This window comes from Odocoileus virginianus, chromosome 2, assembly GCF_023699985.2.
Source record: "Odocoileus virginianus isolate 20LAN1187 ecotype Illinois chromosome 2, Ovbor_1.2, whole genome shotgun sequence".
NCBI lineage: Eukaryota > Metazoa > Chordata > Mammalia > Artiodactyla > Cervidae > Odocoileus > Odocoileus virginianus.
The window spans coordinates 48121720-48140958 of record NC_069675.1 but is presented as its reverse complement, the minus strand read 5'-3'; the positions used below and the strand labels follow the sequence as shown (position 1 = coordinate 48140958).

The window sequence follows — 19239 nt, the reverse complement described above, 5'->3', positions numbered from 1 at the left end:
CGCACTTCTAACCACCCAGAAGAAATGGTAAGGAAAGAAAAATAAGCCAAATAGAAGCCAAGCCACGGCACTTCTTCCCAGAAGAACTGATGTACGCCTATAAGCAAAAATGACCCAGGCTGCGGAGAGTACATCCTAAAGTGACTAAAGTGAACCCGATCGTTTTTATGTTTCAAATTTCTCTAGGTTACTGGAATTTTAGAAGGCAAGTGACACTTCCAAAAGGGGCACAGTTAAGATCTTGAGCCAAGGCGTGCTAACTCTTCCCTTGGTTTTTTCTTCTTGCCAAACTCAGGTACCATTAATTACCTCCTTCACGGTGTTAAAGACTGGTAAGCCCAGGTGCGTCTTGCCTCCTTTCCCTGGAGTGGTTCCTCCAACTAGTTTGGTGCCATATTCCAGTGCCTGCTGGCTATGAAAGGTGCCCTGAGAGGGAAAAGCACAAGAGTAGTGAGAAAAGGCTGGCTGGGAAGCCTAAAGGCAATCTTCAGCAACTTGGAAAAGAAAAACAAATATGTTAAGTATCCGTTGTTTGTCGTTGTTGTTCAGTCGCTAAGTCATGTCCAACTCTTTTGCAACCCCATGGACTGCAGCACACCGGGCTCCTCTGTCCATGGAATCTCCCAGGCAAGAATACTGGAGTGGGGTATCATCCCCTTCTCCAGGGACCTTCCCAATCCAGGGATTGAACCTACATCTCCTGCACTGGGAGGATTCTTTACCACTGAGCCACCTGGTAGGAAGAGCCATATTTCCAAGCGTCCTCATCAACTTTCTGAGCACAGCTTTCAACCTTGAAGTAAAACAGGTCTCTGCAGAGCCAAAATCACTGTTTTGTGTTTTGTTTTGTTTTTTTTTACAGGAGGTATCTTTTCACTCTGCTTTCAAATTTAGCTGGTGATCAGAAACTCCCTGGTGCTGATCTGAAAAGAACACCTCCTTCTCACTGTTCCTCAACCCCTGATGTCCTCACATCCCTCTTCTACTCACCACTCCATTAAAGCAATGATTTCTATCTACTTTGTTCACTGAGAGATGGCACCCAAAGCAGTTACATACAGTAGGCACTCAATAAGTCGTTGAAAACCAAGTGGATCTACGCGGTCATTCTACGAGGACCAAAAAATGCTGACTCGACTACTCAAATTCTGTTAAAGGCATAAAAATTGGGGCTTTCAGAGGGACTTCAGAAATTTCCTGATTTCAAAGTCTTCATTCTTCAAAACAGGAAACCTAATCCCAAGCACATTAACTGACTTATCTAAAAGCCGATGATGGAGTTTTGTAAAGGACCACAGGCCAGTGCTCTCGTTAAAGCAGTACCATTCAAAGTGTTATCTGTAGACTCTTATGGGTGTGCAGTGAGGTAAATGCAAAAAGAGGGAGGAAAAAATGACAAAAAAGAAGAAAAAAAAAAAACAAGAAAAATCTAAAAAAAAAAAAGTGAAAATGTCCGCAAATTTTATAGCAATAAGATATTGCTATGACTTACTGTATTTTGTAAAAAGTACTGCTCTGCAATAGACTGGAAATAAAAACACACACCCAAAATGGTCCTTCACTCCAGACAGTTAAAGAAGCACTGGGCTAGACTACTACACTGCTAAATAAATTTAAATGCTCACATTTTTAGTCCTAACGTAGTGCTGAACAGTGATGACATTTCCTATTAATGTCCTTGTTTCTGTTAGTTTTCTCATTATTACCATCCAGTGTACAGTCAAAATAAGAATAGTTTTAGTGGCTCATAACAATGCCTTGGGAAAAAGGCATTGTTGGAATCTGCTCTGAAATACAAATATTCCTCATTCATATGTGCAACAATGTGCACAGTGAAAAAAAAAAAGAACTAATGAGACAAAATTTACATTTTCTATGGAGATAAACTCTAAATTTCAGACTTCATCATTCTCTACAAGCAGAAACTTAACCAACAAATAGACAATTATGGCTCCCAATGACTTTAAAAAACAGTGAATGAGAATCTATTTGCCAGTAACTAGGACACTGAAACCAACCTTGGATTTCAATATTTAGGCAAATCATCATCTAATTTAAGAAAAAGAGACAGTTACAAATAGTGCTTACAGTACAGACAATGGTTCTTTAAAAAAGGGAGACGTTAAAATGTCATGTGCTCTGTTTAGTCACTCAGCTGTGTCCGATTCTTTGTAACTTGCAACACCATGGACTGCAGCCCACTAGGCTCCTCCGTCCATGGGGATTCTCCAGGCAAGAATACTGGAGATGGCTGCCATGCCCTCCTCCAGGGAAAATGTCATAGGGTCGTATAAAGCTTAGCAAATAGACAAACAACATTCTATATAATAAATTTATGTGTGGAATTTGAGTTAATCAAACATTTAATTACATGCTAATAAAATTAATATATATCCCAAAAGGGACTGAATATGATTTTAATTGGCAGAAGAATGGTAAACTGTATTTCATGAGCATGAAGCCTCAACTTTCTATAAAGGAATGTGTATAAAGGAATGTGTATAAAGGTATGTGGAAGTGGTATTCATAAAATATATGGCTCTCAGAATAAGTAAACCAATTTTATCTATGAACAAAATTTCAAGGTTTTGGTTGTTTCCTTTTTCCTTGGCAGTGGCTATTTTTTTAAAATAGTAGAAGAATGGGAGAAAAAGAACAGTCCACTGCAATTCACATTTCTGTGCCCTGTTATTTCAAAAAGTCAAAAAGCAGAACACTTCACATGAAACAACTTTGAATCAAAATTCATTTTTCAAAAAAAAGAAATAAGTTTAAAGCAATTCCTAAATACTTTAAAAAAAAAAGTTATAGAAGTTCGGATATTTGGGTATCCTCCTCTAGATCAGGAGTTGGTAAAGTATGGCCTGAGGGATCTGGCCAGCCACTGGTTTCGTGAATTAAGTTTCACTGGCATACAACCATGTCCACTCACTGACGTATTATCTGTGGCTATTTTTGCTGTTCCAATGCTATGGAGTAGTTGTAACAGAGACTGCATGGCCTACTAAGCCTAAAATGTTTACAATTTGGTCTTTACAGAATAAACTTGCCAATGCTAGATCACCAAAATATCACAAAATGAGTATTATAGTTCTTTTAATCACAGAAAAATCATTAACTTTAAATTACACAAAAATCATTCATCACTTTTATTCTGCCATGTCTCCCTTAATAACTGAGGAAGGAACACTTTGAGTTAAGGTTAGGGATTATTTTCTAATAGATTTGGTAGCATTCCTTGGTATTTAAAAAAAATCTGCATATCTACTACAGAACTATAAATGTGTACAAATGTTTCAAAGGGCAACTTGGTAGCAGCTGCTAAAATTTAAATACACAGAACCTCTGACACCCAATTTTACTTTCAGGAATTTATTTAACAGATATATATGTATTCAGTTCAGTTCAGTTCAGTCACTCATTCGTGTCCGACTCTTTGTGACTCCATGAATCGCAGCACGCCAGGCCTCCCTGTCCATCACCAACTCCCGGAGTTTACTCAAACTCATGCCCATCGAGTTGGTGATGCCATCCAGCCACCTCCTCCTCTTGTCGTCCCCTTCTCCTTCTGCCCCGAATCCCTCCCAGCATCAGGGTCTTTTCCAATGAGTCAACTCTTTGCATGAGGTGGCCAAAATATTGGAGTTTCAGCTTCAGCATCAGTCCTTCCAATGAACACCCAGGGCTGATCTCCTTTAGGATGGACTGGGTGGATCTCCTGGCAGTCCAAGGGATTCTCAAGAGTCTTCTCCAACACCACAGTTCAAAAGCATCAATTTTTTGGTGCTCAGCTTTCTTCACAGTCCAACTCTCACATCCATACATGACCACTGGAAAAACCATAGCCTTGACCAGACGGACCTTTGTTGGCAAAGTAATGTCTCTGCTTTTTAATATGCTATCTAGGTTGGTCATAACTTTCCTTCCAAGGAGTAAGCGTCTTTTAATTTCATGGCTGCAGTCACCATCTGCAGTGATTTTGGAGCCCAAAAAATAAAGTCTGACACTGCTTCCACTGTTTGCCCATCTATTTCCCATGAAGTGATGGGACCAGATGCCATCATCTTAGTTTTCTGAATGTTGAGCTTTAAGCCAACTTTTTCACTCTCCTCTTTCACTTTCATCAAGAGGCTTTTTAGTTTCTCTTCACTTTCGCCATAAGGGTGGTGTCATCTGTATACCTGAGGTTATTGATACTTCTCCCGGCAATCTTGATTCCAGTTTGTGCTTCTTCCAGCCCAGCATTTCTCATGATGTGCTCTGCATATAAGTTAAATAAACAGGGTGACAATATACAGCCTTGACTTACTCCTTTTCCTATTGGGAACCAGTCTGTTGTTCCATGTCCAGCTCTAACTGTTGTTTCTTGACCTGCATACAGGTTTCTCAAGAGGCAGGTCAGGTGGTCTGGTATTCACATCTCTTTCAGAATTTTCCACAGTTTATTGTGATCCACACAGCCAAAGGCTTTGGCATAGTTAATAAAGCAGAAATAGATGTTTTTCTGGAACTCTCCTGCTTTTTCAATGATCCAGCGGACGTTGGCAATTTGATCTCTGGTTCCTCTGCCTTTTCTAAAACCAGCTATATGTATGATATATATTATATACTGTATAATACGTTTTAAATATATATATACACATATACACAGAGAAAGAGAGCACATCCTATAAAATAAACTTTGTAGAATGCCTATTATCTAAGTGTTTTATATGAGTAAGAAAAGTATCTAGAAGGATACATGTTAACTTGTTATCAGAAAGATTTCCAGGGGAGTAGAATGGTAGAAAGGAGAGAAAGGAGAGTCTTAGGTCACACTTTAATGTAGAATCACATCACAGATATATTTAAACTTACGCAAATTATATGATGTAGGCAGAGGATAGGGAGACAGCAAGGCCTAAACACAAGCCATCTACCTTGTTGTTGTTGTTCGATCGCTAAGTCATGTCTCTTTGTGACCCCATGGACTATAGGACTCCTGGCTTCCCTGTCCTCCACTATCTCCCAGAGTTTGCTCAAGTTCATGTCCATCTACCTTACTGAATGCTTAATTTAAAAAAAAAAGAAAAAAAGAAACAGTGACCTGTTTCAATGTTGGAGAAAAACCAGTTGTGTTATACTTGCTGAAAGAAAACATGTGGGTTTCCAACAAAATACTATACTCCTAGGGAGGGATTTTCGAGGTAACAAACACAATTTTTACCTGACTACAGCACCTAACCCCCTCCTGAGATACAATCCCACTGCTGTAGTGTACACCTTTCTGCTACAAACATGTATTATTACTTTTGTGATATTAAAAAAAAAAAAACAAAAAACGGACAATACTTCAGTATTTCTGTATCTCTAATATACATTTAAAAAAACAAAAATCTTAATACACATACCTGCTTACCAGTGAAACCCTGGCAAATAATCTTCGTATTTTTATCAACATAGAGATGCTTCCTGGAAGTTGTATAAGAGCAATGCCGAATTCCATTCTGTTGCACTGAAAAGTAAAGAAAATATGACACATTACAATTTTTTCCAAACTTTTGGACGACTGACTTAACCTAGTGACAAAAAAAAAATCCTCTATAAAGAGGAAGCTATCGTGTGATGGTAGCAGCTTTCAATGTCACTTTTTAAGTAAGACATATTAAATATAAAAATTGATTAAAGAAACAAAAAAGAGACACTGTTCTGTTCTTCAGAATCCCCTTTCTACTGAGAACCCCAATCTTGTAGCATTTTCTGAATGAAGAAAGGAGAGGTTAAGTTCATAATTTTTATTCCTCAGAAAGCAATCCAGTGCTCAGATATATAGCTCAAATCAAAAATGAGGTATCACTCTAATACTCTTTACTAAACAGCCATATGCTTTCCCTATTTGACCCCCCATTTTTTGGTCAACATGGGTCAACCCCCCATGTTGACCCCCCAACATCTCTAAACAAAAGATGAACTAACAGGCCAGCTTTGGGAGAACTACTAAGAACTAGTATGCAACTCATTCCCTGGTAATAATACTAACATTAAATGTTAAGTCATAGAATAAGGGCTTCCCTTGTGGCTCAGCTGGTAAAGAAACTGCCTGCAATGCAGGAGACCTGGGTTCGATCCCTAGGTTGGGAAGATCACCGAGAGAAGGGAAAGGCTACCCACTCAAGTATCCTGACCTGGAGAATTCCATGGACTGTATAGTCCATGGGGTCACAAAGAGTCAAACATGACTGATCGACTTTCACTTTCATAGGATAAAACGTGTCTAAAACATAATCCAAAAATTACTTAAACTTGGTCTCTTCTGATGTAAGACTGAAGAACTCACATCTAAAAGAAATTGGGAAAATAAAATAAATAGGAAAAGGAGATGAGGGAGAAACATGTAAAAAACACCTGAGTTATTTTCACCAACTTATACCTCAGTGAAACTGAGAAACCTAAGTAGCTCCCAGAGCCAGCTCCCTGTATTTCAAAAATCAGTAGGAAGCAGAGCACAGATGAATTAAAAATTGTGGGCTATCTTCTAAATCCCCACCAGGGCCCCAAAATGCTGTCTCTGTGGCCCATCCTGGCCCTTTTGAATTGCTAGCACCTACCACTGAGGTAGCCCATGAAAGTCAGGTCTAGAAAAGGACATCTATCTCATCATAAATTTGTCCAGAGTCGACTCAACACTTTTTGTCCTGAATCACAGCTCATATCCTCCTAAGCCCTCAGACCTCAGATTGCACAACTGATCTGCTTCTGGCCCTTTGAGCACCCCTTGATTTGTCTTCACTGACCTCACATGTAGCCCACCAGGCTCCTCTGTCCATGGGATTTCCCAGGCAAGAATACTGGAGTGGGTTTCTATGCCCTCCTCCAGAGGATCTTCCCGACCCAGGGATCAAACCTGTGTCTCCTGCATCGGCAGGCAGATTCTTTACCACTGAGCCGACTGGGAAGCCCACACTGACCTCAGCTTCCAACAACTTTGAATTTTGGAGTCCCCTGAATCTCGAGGGAAGAGAGAGGGCTGGAATTCGCCGTGACCAACCCGGAGAGAAGTATTCAGTATGCACACAGATGAGCTGCATTCTTGGACTAGACTAAGCTGAACAAGGGGCCCCGAGGAGCGCTGAGGGTCAGTCCTGGCCCAGTGAGCATGGCTAAGCACCTGAACCCGGGCAGTGAACAGGAACTGTGGCCTGAGAGCCCTCCCTCACCAGTGCTTGCCCTTGGTTCCCCATTCTCCCAGCTGGAGACGCGGAACCACAACACTCGTATTAGAGCTTTCCTCCCCTCTGCTATGCCTGGCAGTACTTGCCCAACAGTCCCTCCCACTCCTGGAATATTCAACACACAGCCCATCTGTCAGGAGTTTCCAGTGAGGTAAAGTACAAGATCTGATTACAAGAGCAAATAAGGATATCTGGAGCCCACACTTGCTTTCCGAAGGTACAGTTTTGTCCTCTACAAGTACTCTTACACTCCACCTTAACAAAGCCTACAGCAGACAGTTCACTTCTTCCATGGGGCAGGAGTGGCCCTGTGACCCTGAGAAAGGACAGGTCTGCCTACATCTGTAAAGCACGGCTTCAGTATCAGTACAACTCTGATCATGACCCTCTCCTACTTCTTCTACTCCAAATCTCTAAGATCAGCTTTATGGAGCCCAAGAATTCACACCACCAGACCTCTGGTGCTTATAAAAACTACATCCGCACGTGTGATGAACAGCAGCTCACCTCCCAGATAACCTCGGGGCCCTTTAGTATTGCTCAGCCTATGTGATGACCCTACCATTCTACAGCATCCAGAGAAGTGGATCTTGGGAGATCTATCATGTACATGTAGGTACACGAACTCTCCCCTTCCACTGTATGAGCTGATACCAAGGCTTCAGGTAAGCTGGAACCAACAGACTATTGTCACCTTTGAGCCAACCCCAAAGTACATGTTCAAAGATAAGGAAATGAAATTCTGACCACAATCTGTCCCAACAAGAAACCTGTACATGCTAGACAAGGTATCACTCATACTGAAATGAGAGGAAGCGAGAATAATCAAGCACTTATGAAACTCAAAGGAAAACCTTGTGTTGCCCATGGTGTTCCATAATCATCAAAAACGCCTTTTTAAGTTGAGAAAACAGAAGACGAATCTGCCCCCTCCTCTGGCCCTTTACACCAGTCGCACTCACCCAACTGCTAGTTTTAAGGAGGACCCCAGACTTCCGCCACCCCAAGCCACAATGACACAGGTAAAGACAGGTGGCTCTTTTAAGGCAGAATCATAAGCAAAGCAATGATAAATCTTACCACTGGTGACATCAGGGAATCAAGGAAATTCTTCTGCTTTTGCCATTTGTTTGCATTCAGATGGACATAATGCAAAATATACTTATATTCCTAGTAAATGTCACCAAATTTTAAGTCACATACGTCATTTTCCCTGGAGAACCCACTCCAGTATTCTTACCTGGGAAATCCCATGGACAGAGGATCCTGGCAGGCTACCGTCCATGGGATCGCAAAAGAGTCAGACATGACTTAGGAACTGAACAACGATGTTATTTTCCTAATTCTTCCCCACCATAGACAGTCCAAGTTCAGAATCACAGGCTGCAGACTCCCCAAGGAAAGCAGCTTCTCCTTTTCCTCACCACTACTATACCTCTTCACCTTTCCTCCCAACAATTCCACAGTTCTCTAATTTGGACTGGTAGAGAGTGCAAGCTACCAGCTGCTAGAAACATTAAACCTGTCAGACTAGTCATTTTCTTTCCCTACTTGATTTCTTCTCCGTCCAAATTATCAATCAAATGTCCTAAGTAATGACAATTAAAAAAAAAAAAGTTTATTCTATTTCTGCTGTCTTCGATGGTCTGTCCATTGCTTCAAGAGGCCTAATCATATTTTGGTTTTAAATACAAACCTGATCTCTAAAACAGAGTACCCTATTTCCTAAAAATAAATCTAGAACATAGAGCATACTTTAGTCAAACCGTCTGACAAGTATTTCTCACCTTTCAGCGAGTCAACGTACTCATTCTCCTGAGAATTTCACATGCAATGACTCATGTAAGTTCACATTTAAATAAAATGTCATGTGGTGAGGAACCTGAATTTTTACATGACATTTGTGACTTGTGAATACAATGGGGTGTTTGGAGGGGATCTGAGATTAGAAAGAATGGAAACAAAATACTTTCATGTGGTGTCTAATTATAAGCACCACACCTGCAGGCTAAAGGGTGCACACATTTTGTTAATTTTACTTAGAAACAATGCAGTAAAGAAAAGTATTTCTGGCTACATTTCTTTTGGGGCTTTCCAAGTAGCACAGTGGTAAAGAATCCACCTGCCAATGCAGGAGAAACAGGAGATGCGGGTTCAAATTCTGAGTCAGGAAGAGCCCCTGGAGTAGGAAATAGCAACCCACTCCAGTATTCTTGCCTGGAAAACTCCATGGACAGAGGAGCCTGGCAGGCTACAATCCTTGGGTTGCAAAGAGTCGGACACGACTGAGTGACTGAGCACACGCACAAGTTTTTTTTTACTATCATTTAAATATTTTCAGAACTTCTAACTGTAAATTCCATGAGTATAAGGACCATGGCTTGTACCTGGCATCTCCCATGGCATATGGTACAGGGCTGTACAAAGCACATGTACAGGAAATATTTTAATTTCAGGACAAGAGATGGGATCTATGAAAAGAAACACATATAGAACTAAATATCAAAAGTTCCACCTCTTTTTGTGTGAACTGGAAAAATGTCAATCCATTACCAGGAAAAGAGGGGGAAAAAATCCTATATCTAATTTTGTACATGCAAAGATCATTGCTTTCCCAATAATTTGCATAAAAAATCCAGTCCTAAATACTACTAGCAGTCCCCAATGCTGCTACAATCTAGTACAAATTCCATGCTAAGCAGTTTTGTTTTTAACAAATGAAATCCAGGAAGCAGTAATGTAATACAAATTGACTATTCTACTACAGGAGAAAAGAAAAATCCTAAAGCAAAACATAGCACAGGCAGAGTTAAAGGCAACGACCCACAGAGTGGTTTCGTAACACGTGACAGGCAAGGAGGAAGATCACAGCAACCTGAGCAACCCAGGTGCCAAGAGGAAGGAGGGGATGAAAGCCCAACAGAAAAATGGACAAAGGCCATAAACAAGAAACACAACTGGTGATAAACAAATCATAAATCAACCTATGAGAAGATAATGACTCAACTAATATTATGGAAGTATTTTTGATTAAATGTTAGGGCAGCAGGAAGGCCTGAAGTTGGCCACCAGGCAGAATCTCCCAGTGGTGAAGGCCTTGGGACATCTCCAGGGAATGTGGTGGAGTCGCCTTCTCTCCAGGTTCTCAGAAATGGGCCAACCTAACCTTGGGACTGCCTCTCAGAGCAGCTGAAAAGCACAGCCAGGAATCAGACAGGCCTGGGCTTGAATTTATGGCCTGCCGCTCACCAACTCGGTGACCTGAGGCAGGTCTTTTGATCGGCCCTGGCCTCAGTCTTCCCTTCTGTAAGTGGAACAACAGCCGCTCACGAGGCTGTGATGCTGATGGGAGATGACGCCTGTAAACTGTAAAGTGCCTGGTCTTCCCTGAACTGGGTTCACACCCTACATGAGCACAAAGGCCGATCATTCCCTAAAAAGAGGGAACATACAATTCATATTTTAAAATCAAATAAATCAGAAGGGTTTTACATTCTCATGCATAACCTATATATGCTTATATGTAAATATACTAATCCATGTCTACATAAAACATTCAGTAGGCAGACATGTACTAGTGAATTTTTAGCATCTGAAATATTTTTAAAGATGCAGCCGTACTGTAAAAATGGGGATAATATTATGCACCTCACAGGCAACATGAGAATAGATGAGATAATAATATAGAGAGCATGCGGCATAATAACTAGGGTAGAGAAAGTGTGATTTCACTACTAGCTATTTATTACTGACATAGAACGAAAAGACCAAACTGCTTTGAGATATTCATTGTGACAGGCTCTCTCCCAGACACTAGAGATTCAGGGGTAACAAGACAGACTGAGGCCCACTTGAAGCTTCCTGAGATATAAACATTACACAAAGAAACACAAAACCCCAACAGTGCCAACTGTAATAAAGGCTATGAACGAAAGAGACTAAGTAATCCGAAAAAAATGTGTATCAGCCAGCCACATGCGAGTTCTCTCCCCCTCAGAGTGACCACACCATCCACAAGGTGGCTGCTGTGTGCATGCAAGTGTGGCCAAAAGCAGCTGCCCACATTGGACCAAGACCACGGATGGCGCTGGTCACTGGTGTGTGACCAGTACTGTGCTCCTAACCAGTAGCCTGAGACTATTCATGAAAATACTCCCACTCCAACTGCTCTCTCAAACTATGCTTTTGTTGCTCATTTAATCAGGTATGTATTCCTGATTTTAACAAATGTATACTTACTAATCATATGTATTACACATCTATAATGTGCAGACTATTGGGGTCCCTACCTAGAGGGCCTTAAAGAGTAGCTCAGCAGCCACTTACTTCTAAACCCCAATCTACTATTCAGATGTGAAATTATATATTCATGTAGTATTTACTTACAGATGAAGCATAATGGGCTCTAAGTACTATATTTCATCAAATCTAAAACACTACTGATTTTAAGAAGCACTATTAAAAAAAAAAAAAATGAAGAAGCACTATTAAGAACCAGTGTGAAGAAAATGCTGCCAATTTACTGTAAGATATCATCAATTATAAAACATCCCAATTTTAGGTATTAATATAATATTAAAAAATGTGGGTTTATGACAACAAAATGCCTGCCTTTGGTGGAAATTATATTCTTCCCCTATATTTGGAGAAATTACTTTTAATATTCCCAACTAAGTTTTTATGGAAAAACAAGTTTGAGGTCAGGTAATCAAGTCACCTTCTCATGGCTACATTGATAGATTGAGATCAAGGCCATTCTGTATTTCTGAAATAAAGATTTGGTTCTTAGATGCAATGACAACAAGTACTAGTTATCAGAAACACCACTGTTGAGGATCCCCTTTTCCAAACTACACTTCTAAATATCTTCCCAACTCCCAAAACAGGACTGTACAACTTGGCAAACACGTGGAAAAGGCAGATGACACCTCTGAGCAGAGTAGTAACCTCCTCAACAAACCAGTGAGGTTGCCAAAGAAAAAGAAAAATCAGAACTTCAAAAAAAGGAGGCTCAGTGTATCACCCAGCAAGCATGTAGTAGAAAGGATGCTGCAGAGTCAGAAGACCTCAGCTCTAGTACCTATTCTGATACTGGCGAGGAAACATTTGGGGTTTATTTCCATATTTGCCAAACAAAGGAATGGGACCAGTTTGGCTGTACGGTTCACTTTTTGGCATCAAAATGCCTTACTTCTGAAGTTCAAAAATACTGGCTCTTAAATACACGTTTTTCCAAAGAATATATACAGATGGCCAACAGGTAACGTGAAGAGTAATTCAACATCACTAATTGTCTGGGAAACACACAAACCAAAACCACAGTGAGACTTCACCTCACCCCTGTTACAGTGGCTATCACCAAAAAGACAAGAAATAGTAAGTGTTGATGAGAATCCGGAGAAAGGGAACCCTTGTGTGCCTTTAGTAGGAAGGATATTGGTGCAGACACTATGGAAAACACAATCGAGGCTCCTCAAAATATTAAAAACAGAACTGTCATATGACCCAGCAATTCCATTTCCAAGTATTTACCTGAAGGAAACGAAAACACTAAACTGAAAGGAAGCCCCATATTCACTGCAGTACTGTTTACAATTACCAGGATATGGAAACAGCCTAAGTGTCCATCAACAGAAGAGTGGATAAAGAAAATGTGGTATATATGTTAATATGCACACACAGACACACAATATGTAATATTACTCAGCCATAAAAAAGAAAGTCTTGCCATTTGTGACAACACACATGGACCTGGGGGGCATTACACAAAGTAAAATAAATCAGACAGAGAAAGACAAATACCAGATGATTTCAATTATATGCGGAATCTTAAAAAAAAAAACAGAGACACAAAACCTGAGTTCACAGGTAAACAGACTGGTGCTGCCAGAGTTGGAAGGTGAAAGGGCAAATGAGGAAAGACACAAATTTCCACTTATAAAATAAGTCAAGAAATGTAATGTAGAGCATGGTGACTACAGTTGATAATACTATATTGCACATTTGAAAGTAGCTAAAAAGTTCTCATCACAAGAAACAAAAATGGGAAATTATGCATGGTGATAGACATATATCACAGTAGACAGACATCACAATATATACAAATATCAAAATATTAGGTTGTATACCTAAAACTAATATGTTTCGTGTCAATTATACCGCAGTAAAGATAAAAAATACTAGCTCTTGCTCTCTATTTACTTCTCAAAGACCCAACTTATAGGAACTACTGGCTTGTGTTTAAAAGAATTTTGCACTACCTTATACTTCTTGAAATCTTTCACTATTTCAATTTCAAAGGTGCTAATAAAATCCTTAAGCATTCTCATGGAAGAAATCCTTCTTATTTTTTCATTTTATTTTCTCTCCCATTTCAACTGAGTTCTTTCTCTCTTCTCCTAAGGACTGTTCTGTTGGCTCAAGAATTTCTAAATATTCTAGGCTGCCCTCATCAGGTCTCCCAGAGGCATCGAAAAGCGTTTGTGGAGTTTTTTCCTAACTCAAATCAACATTGCAACACTTATGACCTTCAGCACAAAATGTGCATTAAAACTTAAGAGAATAAAGGGGACAAAACTCCACAGTAACTCTAGTTCTACTGCTAACCTCAGAGCCTAAATAATTTGTGACTGTCTAAAAAAAAGTTTGCAAGGTGCTATTGTTGTGGCTGTGATAGCGGAAATGGGCTTAGGAATGTGACATGAGAAAAGATGTGGGAGATTCAGAGGTTCTTAAACATCAACCCCGTTATTTGTAACCTCTCTAATATAAAAGATACCTTGGTTTAGATCTCAGACCTTTAGTGACAAGGTAATCACATGCCTAGGATAATTCAAGGCCATGCCAGCAACAGGAAGCTAAACTAGATGACCTCTTAAGGCCTCAGGATCCCGAAGTCTAGGAATAAAGAATAAAGAAGCTCAGGCTCTGTGAGAACAGGTTCGTTAAGTATCGCTAAGGGTGGATTCAAGATCTTAATCTTTCAGACACTTTCTTCTATAAACTCTTCTCCTAAGACAGCAAACCTATCTGAAGCAAGGATTTTTCAGAAACTGAGAAAAGCAAGAAAGACATGAGTATAACTAATTCCTTTCTTCTTTCTGCCTACAATATCCTTGATTATCCTTTAAATCATGTAATAAAAATCTCCAGAAAACTCTTCCAAAGAAACCCAACTTCTTCCTACTTGCCAAGGTTTGTTCTTAGGTGACCTGGTAGCTAACTGTAGCAACAGGGTACAATCATTGCTGTACACTTTTAAAATGTCATTTTCTCAAGAAATGAACCATCTCATCCAATATTCAGTACCAGCAGCAGAACTAAGAGCAAAGCAGAAAAAAGGAAGTTAGAAAAAAACTAACTTTGGTTGAGTACCTATTTCATCCAAGGTGCTTTATATAAATTGTTCCCTTTATTCTGCATGGTGAATCCTGGACTTCATCATTTTTAGAATGCATTTTTTTTCAATTTTTATTTTTTTACATTTCTTAAATCAGGATGAGACTGACAACCAATGGTGTGTCACAGTTTTAATTAGCAATCATTTCCCACTGTTAGTGGCAGACAAAAGAGCAGTACATCTTACAAGTGACAGTGTCTCAGACTGACTAAAATATGGTAATGATTTCATGGAACGTGAACAGAAATTGAGAAACATATGTAGAAACACTCCCCAGAGTTATTACCTAGACTGTACAGAACCAGGCAGACTTCAAACGCTAATGTAGCTGATTCCAAAGTCTTTTCCTACACAACCTACCTAACAAACACAGAGACTTTGAACATAGCAAGAATTTTCAACAGTCAGCGTTATTATCAACCTTGGGTGTTAAGTTTTCAGGAACTGAAAAATTCACACTTCCCGGTGGAGACACTACAAGTAAGTTGGTTAAGGTCCTAGCCAACCCTAAGCTTGCAGTTTTCTGGGCTGTGCTGACTCTAAATGCATCCTCCTGCAGATTCACCTTACAGTCTAAGGAAAGGACAATTTAAAGTATAGGACCGTCCGGTGCAAGGCTCAGCCTGACTCTCCAATTTCCTACCGATTCCCTGCCCGTACTTCTCAACCCACTCACCCTCCCAGAGACTTCATCCTGGGCCACATCACTTGTCACTTTCCTGAAGATCCTGTCCAGATGCCGCCCCCATCCCCCACTCATCACCGGAGGATCAAGGGCGTGCAAGATCCAGACACCACGTCTGCAGTGCTCCCAGACCCGAATCCTGGCTGAGTCGCTCTACTTCCCCACTCGCCAGCAGCCCAACAGGTTCCCGCCCCACCTAACGAGCAAAGCTTCCTCCGTCCCCGAGGGTCCCAAGCTTGGGGCCCCCGCCGAGGTCCCGCCCCGGAGGGCCCAGCCGCGGCCTGGACCGGGGCGCTGGGCCAGGTGAAGCCGGGAACTCGCGGGGGCTTGGAGGACAGAGTCCCGGCCGGACTCACAGAGGAAGGCGCGGGACAGGAGGCGGGCGGCGGCAAGGCCGCTGCTGCCAGAGGCCATGGTCGCAGCGGCACGGGCAGCAGCGAGGGCTGCGGTCATCCGCCAATGACACTCCCAGGCCCCCGGGGAACCTGGCGGGGGCCGAGGCGCGAGGAGGAAACGCGTGGCCAGAGCGTTCGCCGGTATGAATTTACCTCCACAGAGGCCTCTTCACCCAACATTGGTCCTCGCAGGTAGAGAAGAAAAAGGCGTCTTAACGAAGAAGTGGACAATAGCTTGGCTTTTCCCCGGAAACGTGGCTTTAGCTCGACAATAATTACAACTGGCAGCTCAGGGCACACCCCACCGACGCCGGTCGGCGCGGGGCATTATGGGAAATGTAGTTCAATGGCCACAATTTGTGGGAAGTTTGGGTGGGGGGCTGCGGAAAGGGAAGCGGAAGAGAAAAGGGGGAGTCAAAGCCACCGGCACGGTGTCAAAAGGAGTGAGGAAACAATGAAGCGAGGTGCAAAGAGCAATGCAGAACGTTTCAAGGCCCTTCCAAGGCCAAGGTGCAGACTTCCTTCATTTCCCCATCTACCATATGGAGAGGGTGATACCCTTGCGAGGACCGGGAATTACCAAAGGGAACGATGAATCTGAACTCGTGCAGTGAAGACGAGGATGTGACGAGAAAGACCAAACGCTACCTTCCTGGCACCTAACTTCTTGGAATATGAAGCTTTTGGTTAAACAAGCTATTATGAAGCCTATAGAGTTCCTCTCCTGGAGATCCCGGAGGACTGAAGTTAAAGATCATATGAGTATTAGTCAGTCAGTCGTGTTCGACTCTTTAGGACCACATGGACTGTAGCCTGCCAGGTTTCCCAATCCATGGGATTCTCCAGGCAAGAATACTGGAGTGGGTAGCCATTTCCTTCTCCAGCGGATCTTCCCGACCCAGGGATCAAACCCGGGTCTCCGGCTTTGCAGGCAGATTCTTTACCATCTGTGCCATGGATCAAATGAGACCGCTCCTTGTTTGAACAAAGGGTTCACTCCTCTGTAAGAACTTTAGAAAGGACCTCCTAGAGTCTTAAGAGTCAAAGGGTTAGCAAGAAATAAAGTAACCCACCTCCCTGCCTTTGACCTTGATCATTAGTCCTCATCTTTATCATCAATGAGATTATAACCCTAACTTACTTAAGTAATCATCATAATCTACACAGAGATACATGTAAGGTAGGAGTGGGATTACCCATGGAGATTGCCCAGTATTTGCTCTGTGACCCAGATATTGCAAGTCCCTGCTTGGATTTGACAGAACCCAAAATTCCTCCGATCTAATGGATCATGTCCTTGCTATCATTTAAATATTACCAGTGGTTTCCAGATAGGTCCAGAGTAAAGACTCATTTTAAAGAGCAAAGTTTTACATGATAATACTTATATTTTTGTTTCATTTAATTACTAAAATGGATGATGATGAAATACATAACTTTGGTATGATTTTAATGAATTTTCATCTCCGCAAAGAAAGGGTTTTTCTTTTTTTTTGGAAACTTATGTATCTCCAGCACCTAGAACAATGCCTAGCACACAGAGAGAACTCATTATTTACTGACTTAACATGTAAGAGAAATACCATTTATATTATTTATTAAGTTCACCCACAGTGGTTGATGTTCCTAAAGATATTTCAATCCCTCCTAATAACTACACCACCACCCCAAGTCCACAGCTCATTAATGAGAGGCTACTGCACTAGACACGATCTATACCATTTATCTTTGTATGCAGATGGATTTTGGAGTCAGACAGATCTGGATTCAAATTCCAACTCTGCCACTGACTATATGACCTCTGGGTCTCAGGTTTTCTCACCAAGAAGGGGATGAAACTCCCTAACTCATCATAGGGTTATGAGCAGTTAATGTATTTGCATGTAAAGTTTTTAGTACCTTGTAAACCTCGATTCATGAGGTCGCAAAGAGTCAGACACGACTGAGTGACTAAACTGAACTGAACTGAAACCTTCAATAAATGGTAGTTATTAAAAATAGAAACTTTGTTCTTCACATGGTAGGATGATATTGTGAGGTTTTTACTAATACTAGTAACTGGATGTGGAACAGGACATTTCCATTTGGCAACAAGTCATAAATATCTCCACATTCTAAGAAGGGGAGCCTAGAGGCTACCTCTCTCCTGACTTCAATAAGAGGTGGCCAAACTTGTCTTTGGATTTTTGCTGTCACTGTCCAGCAGCTCCAATAAGCAAAAGACAGGGATTCATTCAGTGAGGGAATTCTTCTGAGTCATGAGTTGTCAGTTTGATATGTTTGTTTGTTTTTTTTCTCTCCCACTCACAGGCAAATTAGTGGGAGAGGGCTCCTAACAAGCCAACTGACAAAAATATGAGATTAAATCCAAGGCAGAAATTCTTGCACCCTTCACAGTGCCTTAGAGTAGATCTGGTCAAAGAATGCTCAGGAAAACTTGAGTTTGGTTGAGACTAACCTAGAGACTAATGTCTGCTTCCTGATTGGAGAATTCCAGACAGGGGGCCAGCTGGAGCAGCCCTCGTTGGCAGGCAGGGAAGTATTTGGTGTGGCAAAATGCATAATAGTCCCATCAGTGAAATGGACATTGGGAAAGAAAGCTAGCTTCCCCCTAAGAGGATCTACTGGAACGATGAACCTTAGGATAAAAGACCATGGAAGACTCCCCTCTCCCCACCCCCAGGAGCAAGAGGGTGCAGAGGGAGTTATCAGAGTTCAGCCAAAGAGCATAAAACTCACATCAGGATGCTGTCCAGATGGAATTCACTAGTCAGGGAAGGAGGAGAGGAATTACTGAAAAATCCACAAAGAGCCAGAAACCTGGAGCATGTGGACAATCAGGAGAGAACCACAAACAGCACATTCAAAGAGATTTTATCCCAACTGCACCCCACCCCTGCAGGCCAAGAGCAAGGGAGTGAAGGGGGGAGGAGTAAATAGAGAAGAAAAGAGACCTTACTCCATCTAGCTGCAGATTGGGGGTCCATAGTTCATGCCAGACCTGGAAGGGGGAAGAAGCTTTGAACTAGGTATACAATTGAAGTTTTAAGTTGGATCTAATGGGACATCATTATTCATTTTAAATATAGGTTATTTATCCCCATGGGTCAAAATTCAAAATGTACAAAAAATTTATATAGTGAGAAAACTTCCTTCCACCTGTCTTTCTACCACCTATTTCTTATAGCCTCACATGGCAGAAAGAGGGTGAGAGAGCTCTCTGGGGTCCCCTCTATGAAGGCACTAACCCCATTTAAGAAGGTATCACCCTCATGACCTAATTACCTCCCAAAAGTCCCACCTCCTAAAACATCACATTGGAGTTTGGGGTTTCAACATACAAATTTGAGGGAGATGCAAACATTCAGAACATTGTACCTAAGCCCAGTTTTGCCCACTCCTTTCTGGGAAAAATATTACCTTTTAAAGGGAAAAATAGCTGCCTTATCCTTTGTAATAAAAGTACACTTAGAGAGAACTGTGTTGTAAACAAGAGAGGCTAGGTCTTTGGGGCTGATGAGACAGCCTAAACCCTCAGTAGGTATCATT

General features: G+C 41.4%; 1 protein-coding gene and 1 long non-coding RNA gene across 2 annotated transcripts in view; both read right to left on the bottom strand.

Moving 5' to 3' along the window:
* SUCLG1 (succinate-CoA ligase GDP/ADP-forming subunit alpha) overlaps positions 1-15769 on the bottom strand; it is a 38923-nt gene extending 23154 nt beyond the window's left edge. The window contains exons 1-3 of the mRNA XM_020901034.2: positions 15652-15769; positions 5391-5494; positions 310-426 (exon numbers count right to left, since the gene is read on the bottom strand). Coding sequence (XP_020756693.2) covers positions 310-426; positions 5391-5494; positions 15652-15748 — 318 coding nt within the window. The 5' untranslated portion in view covers positions 15749-15769. The remainder of the gene's footprint in view (positions 1-309; positions 427-5390; positions 5495-15651) is intronic.
* LOC139039164 (uncharacterized) lies at positions 12439-15279 on the bottom strand. The gene is made up of 2 exons (XR_011492407.1): positions 14897-15279; positions 12439-14761 (listed from the first exon to the last, which is right to left on the bottom strand). It is a non-coding gene; the product is annotated as an uncharacterized lncRNA (long non-coding RNA).
* Positions 15770-19239: the final 3470 nt, after the last annotated feature.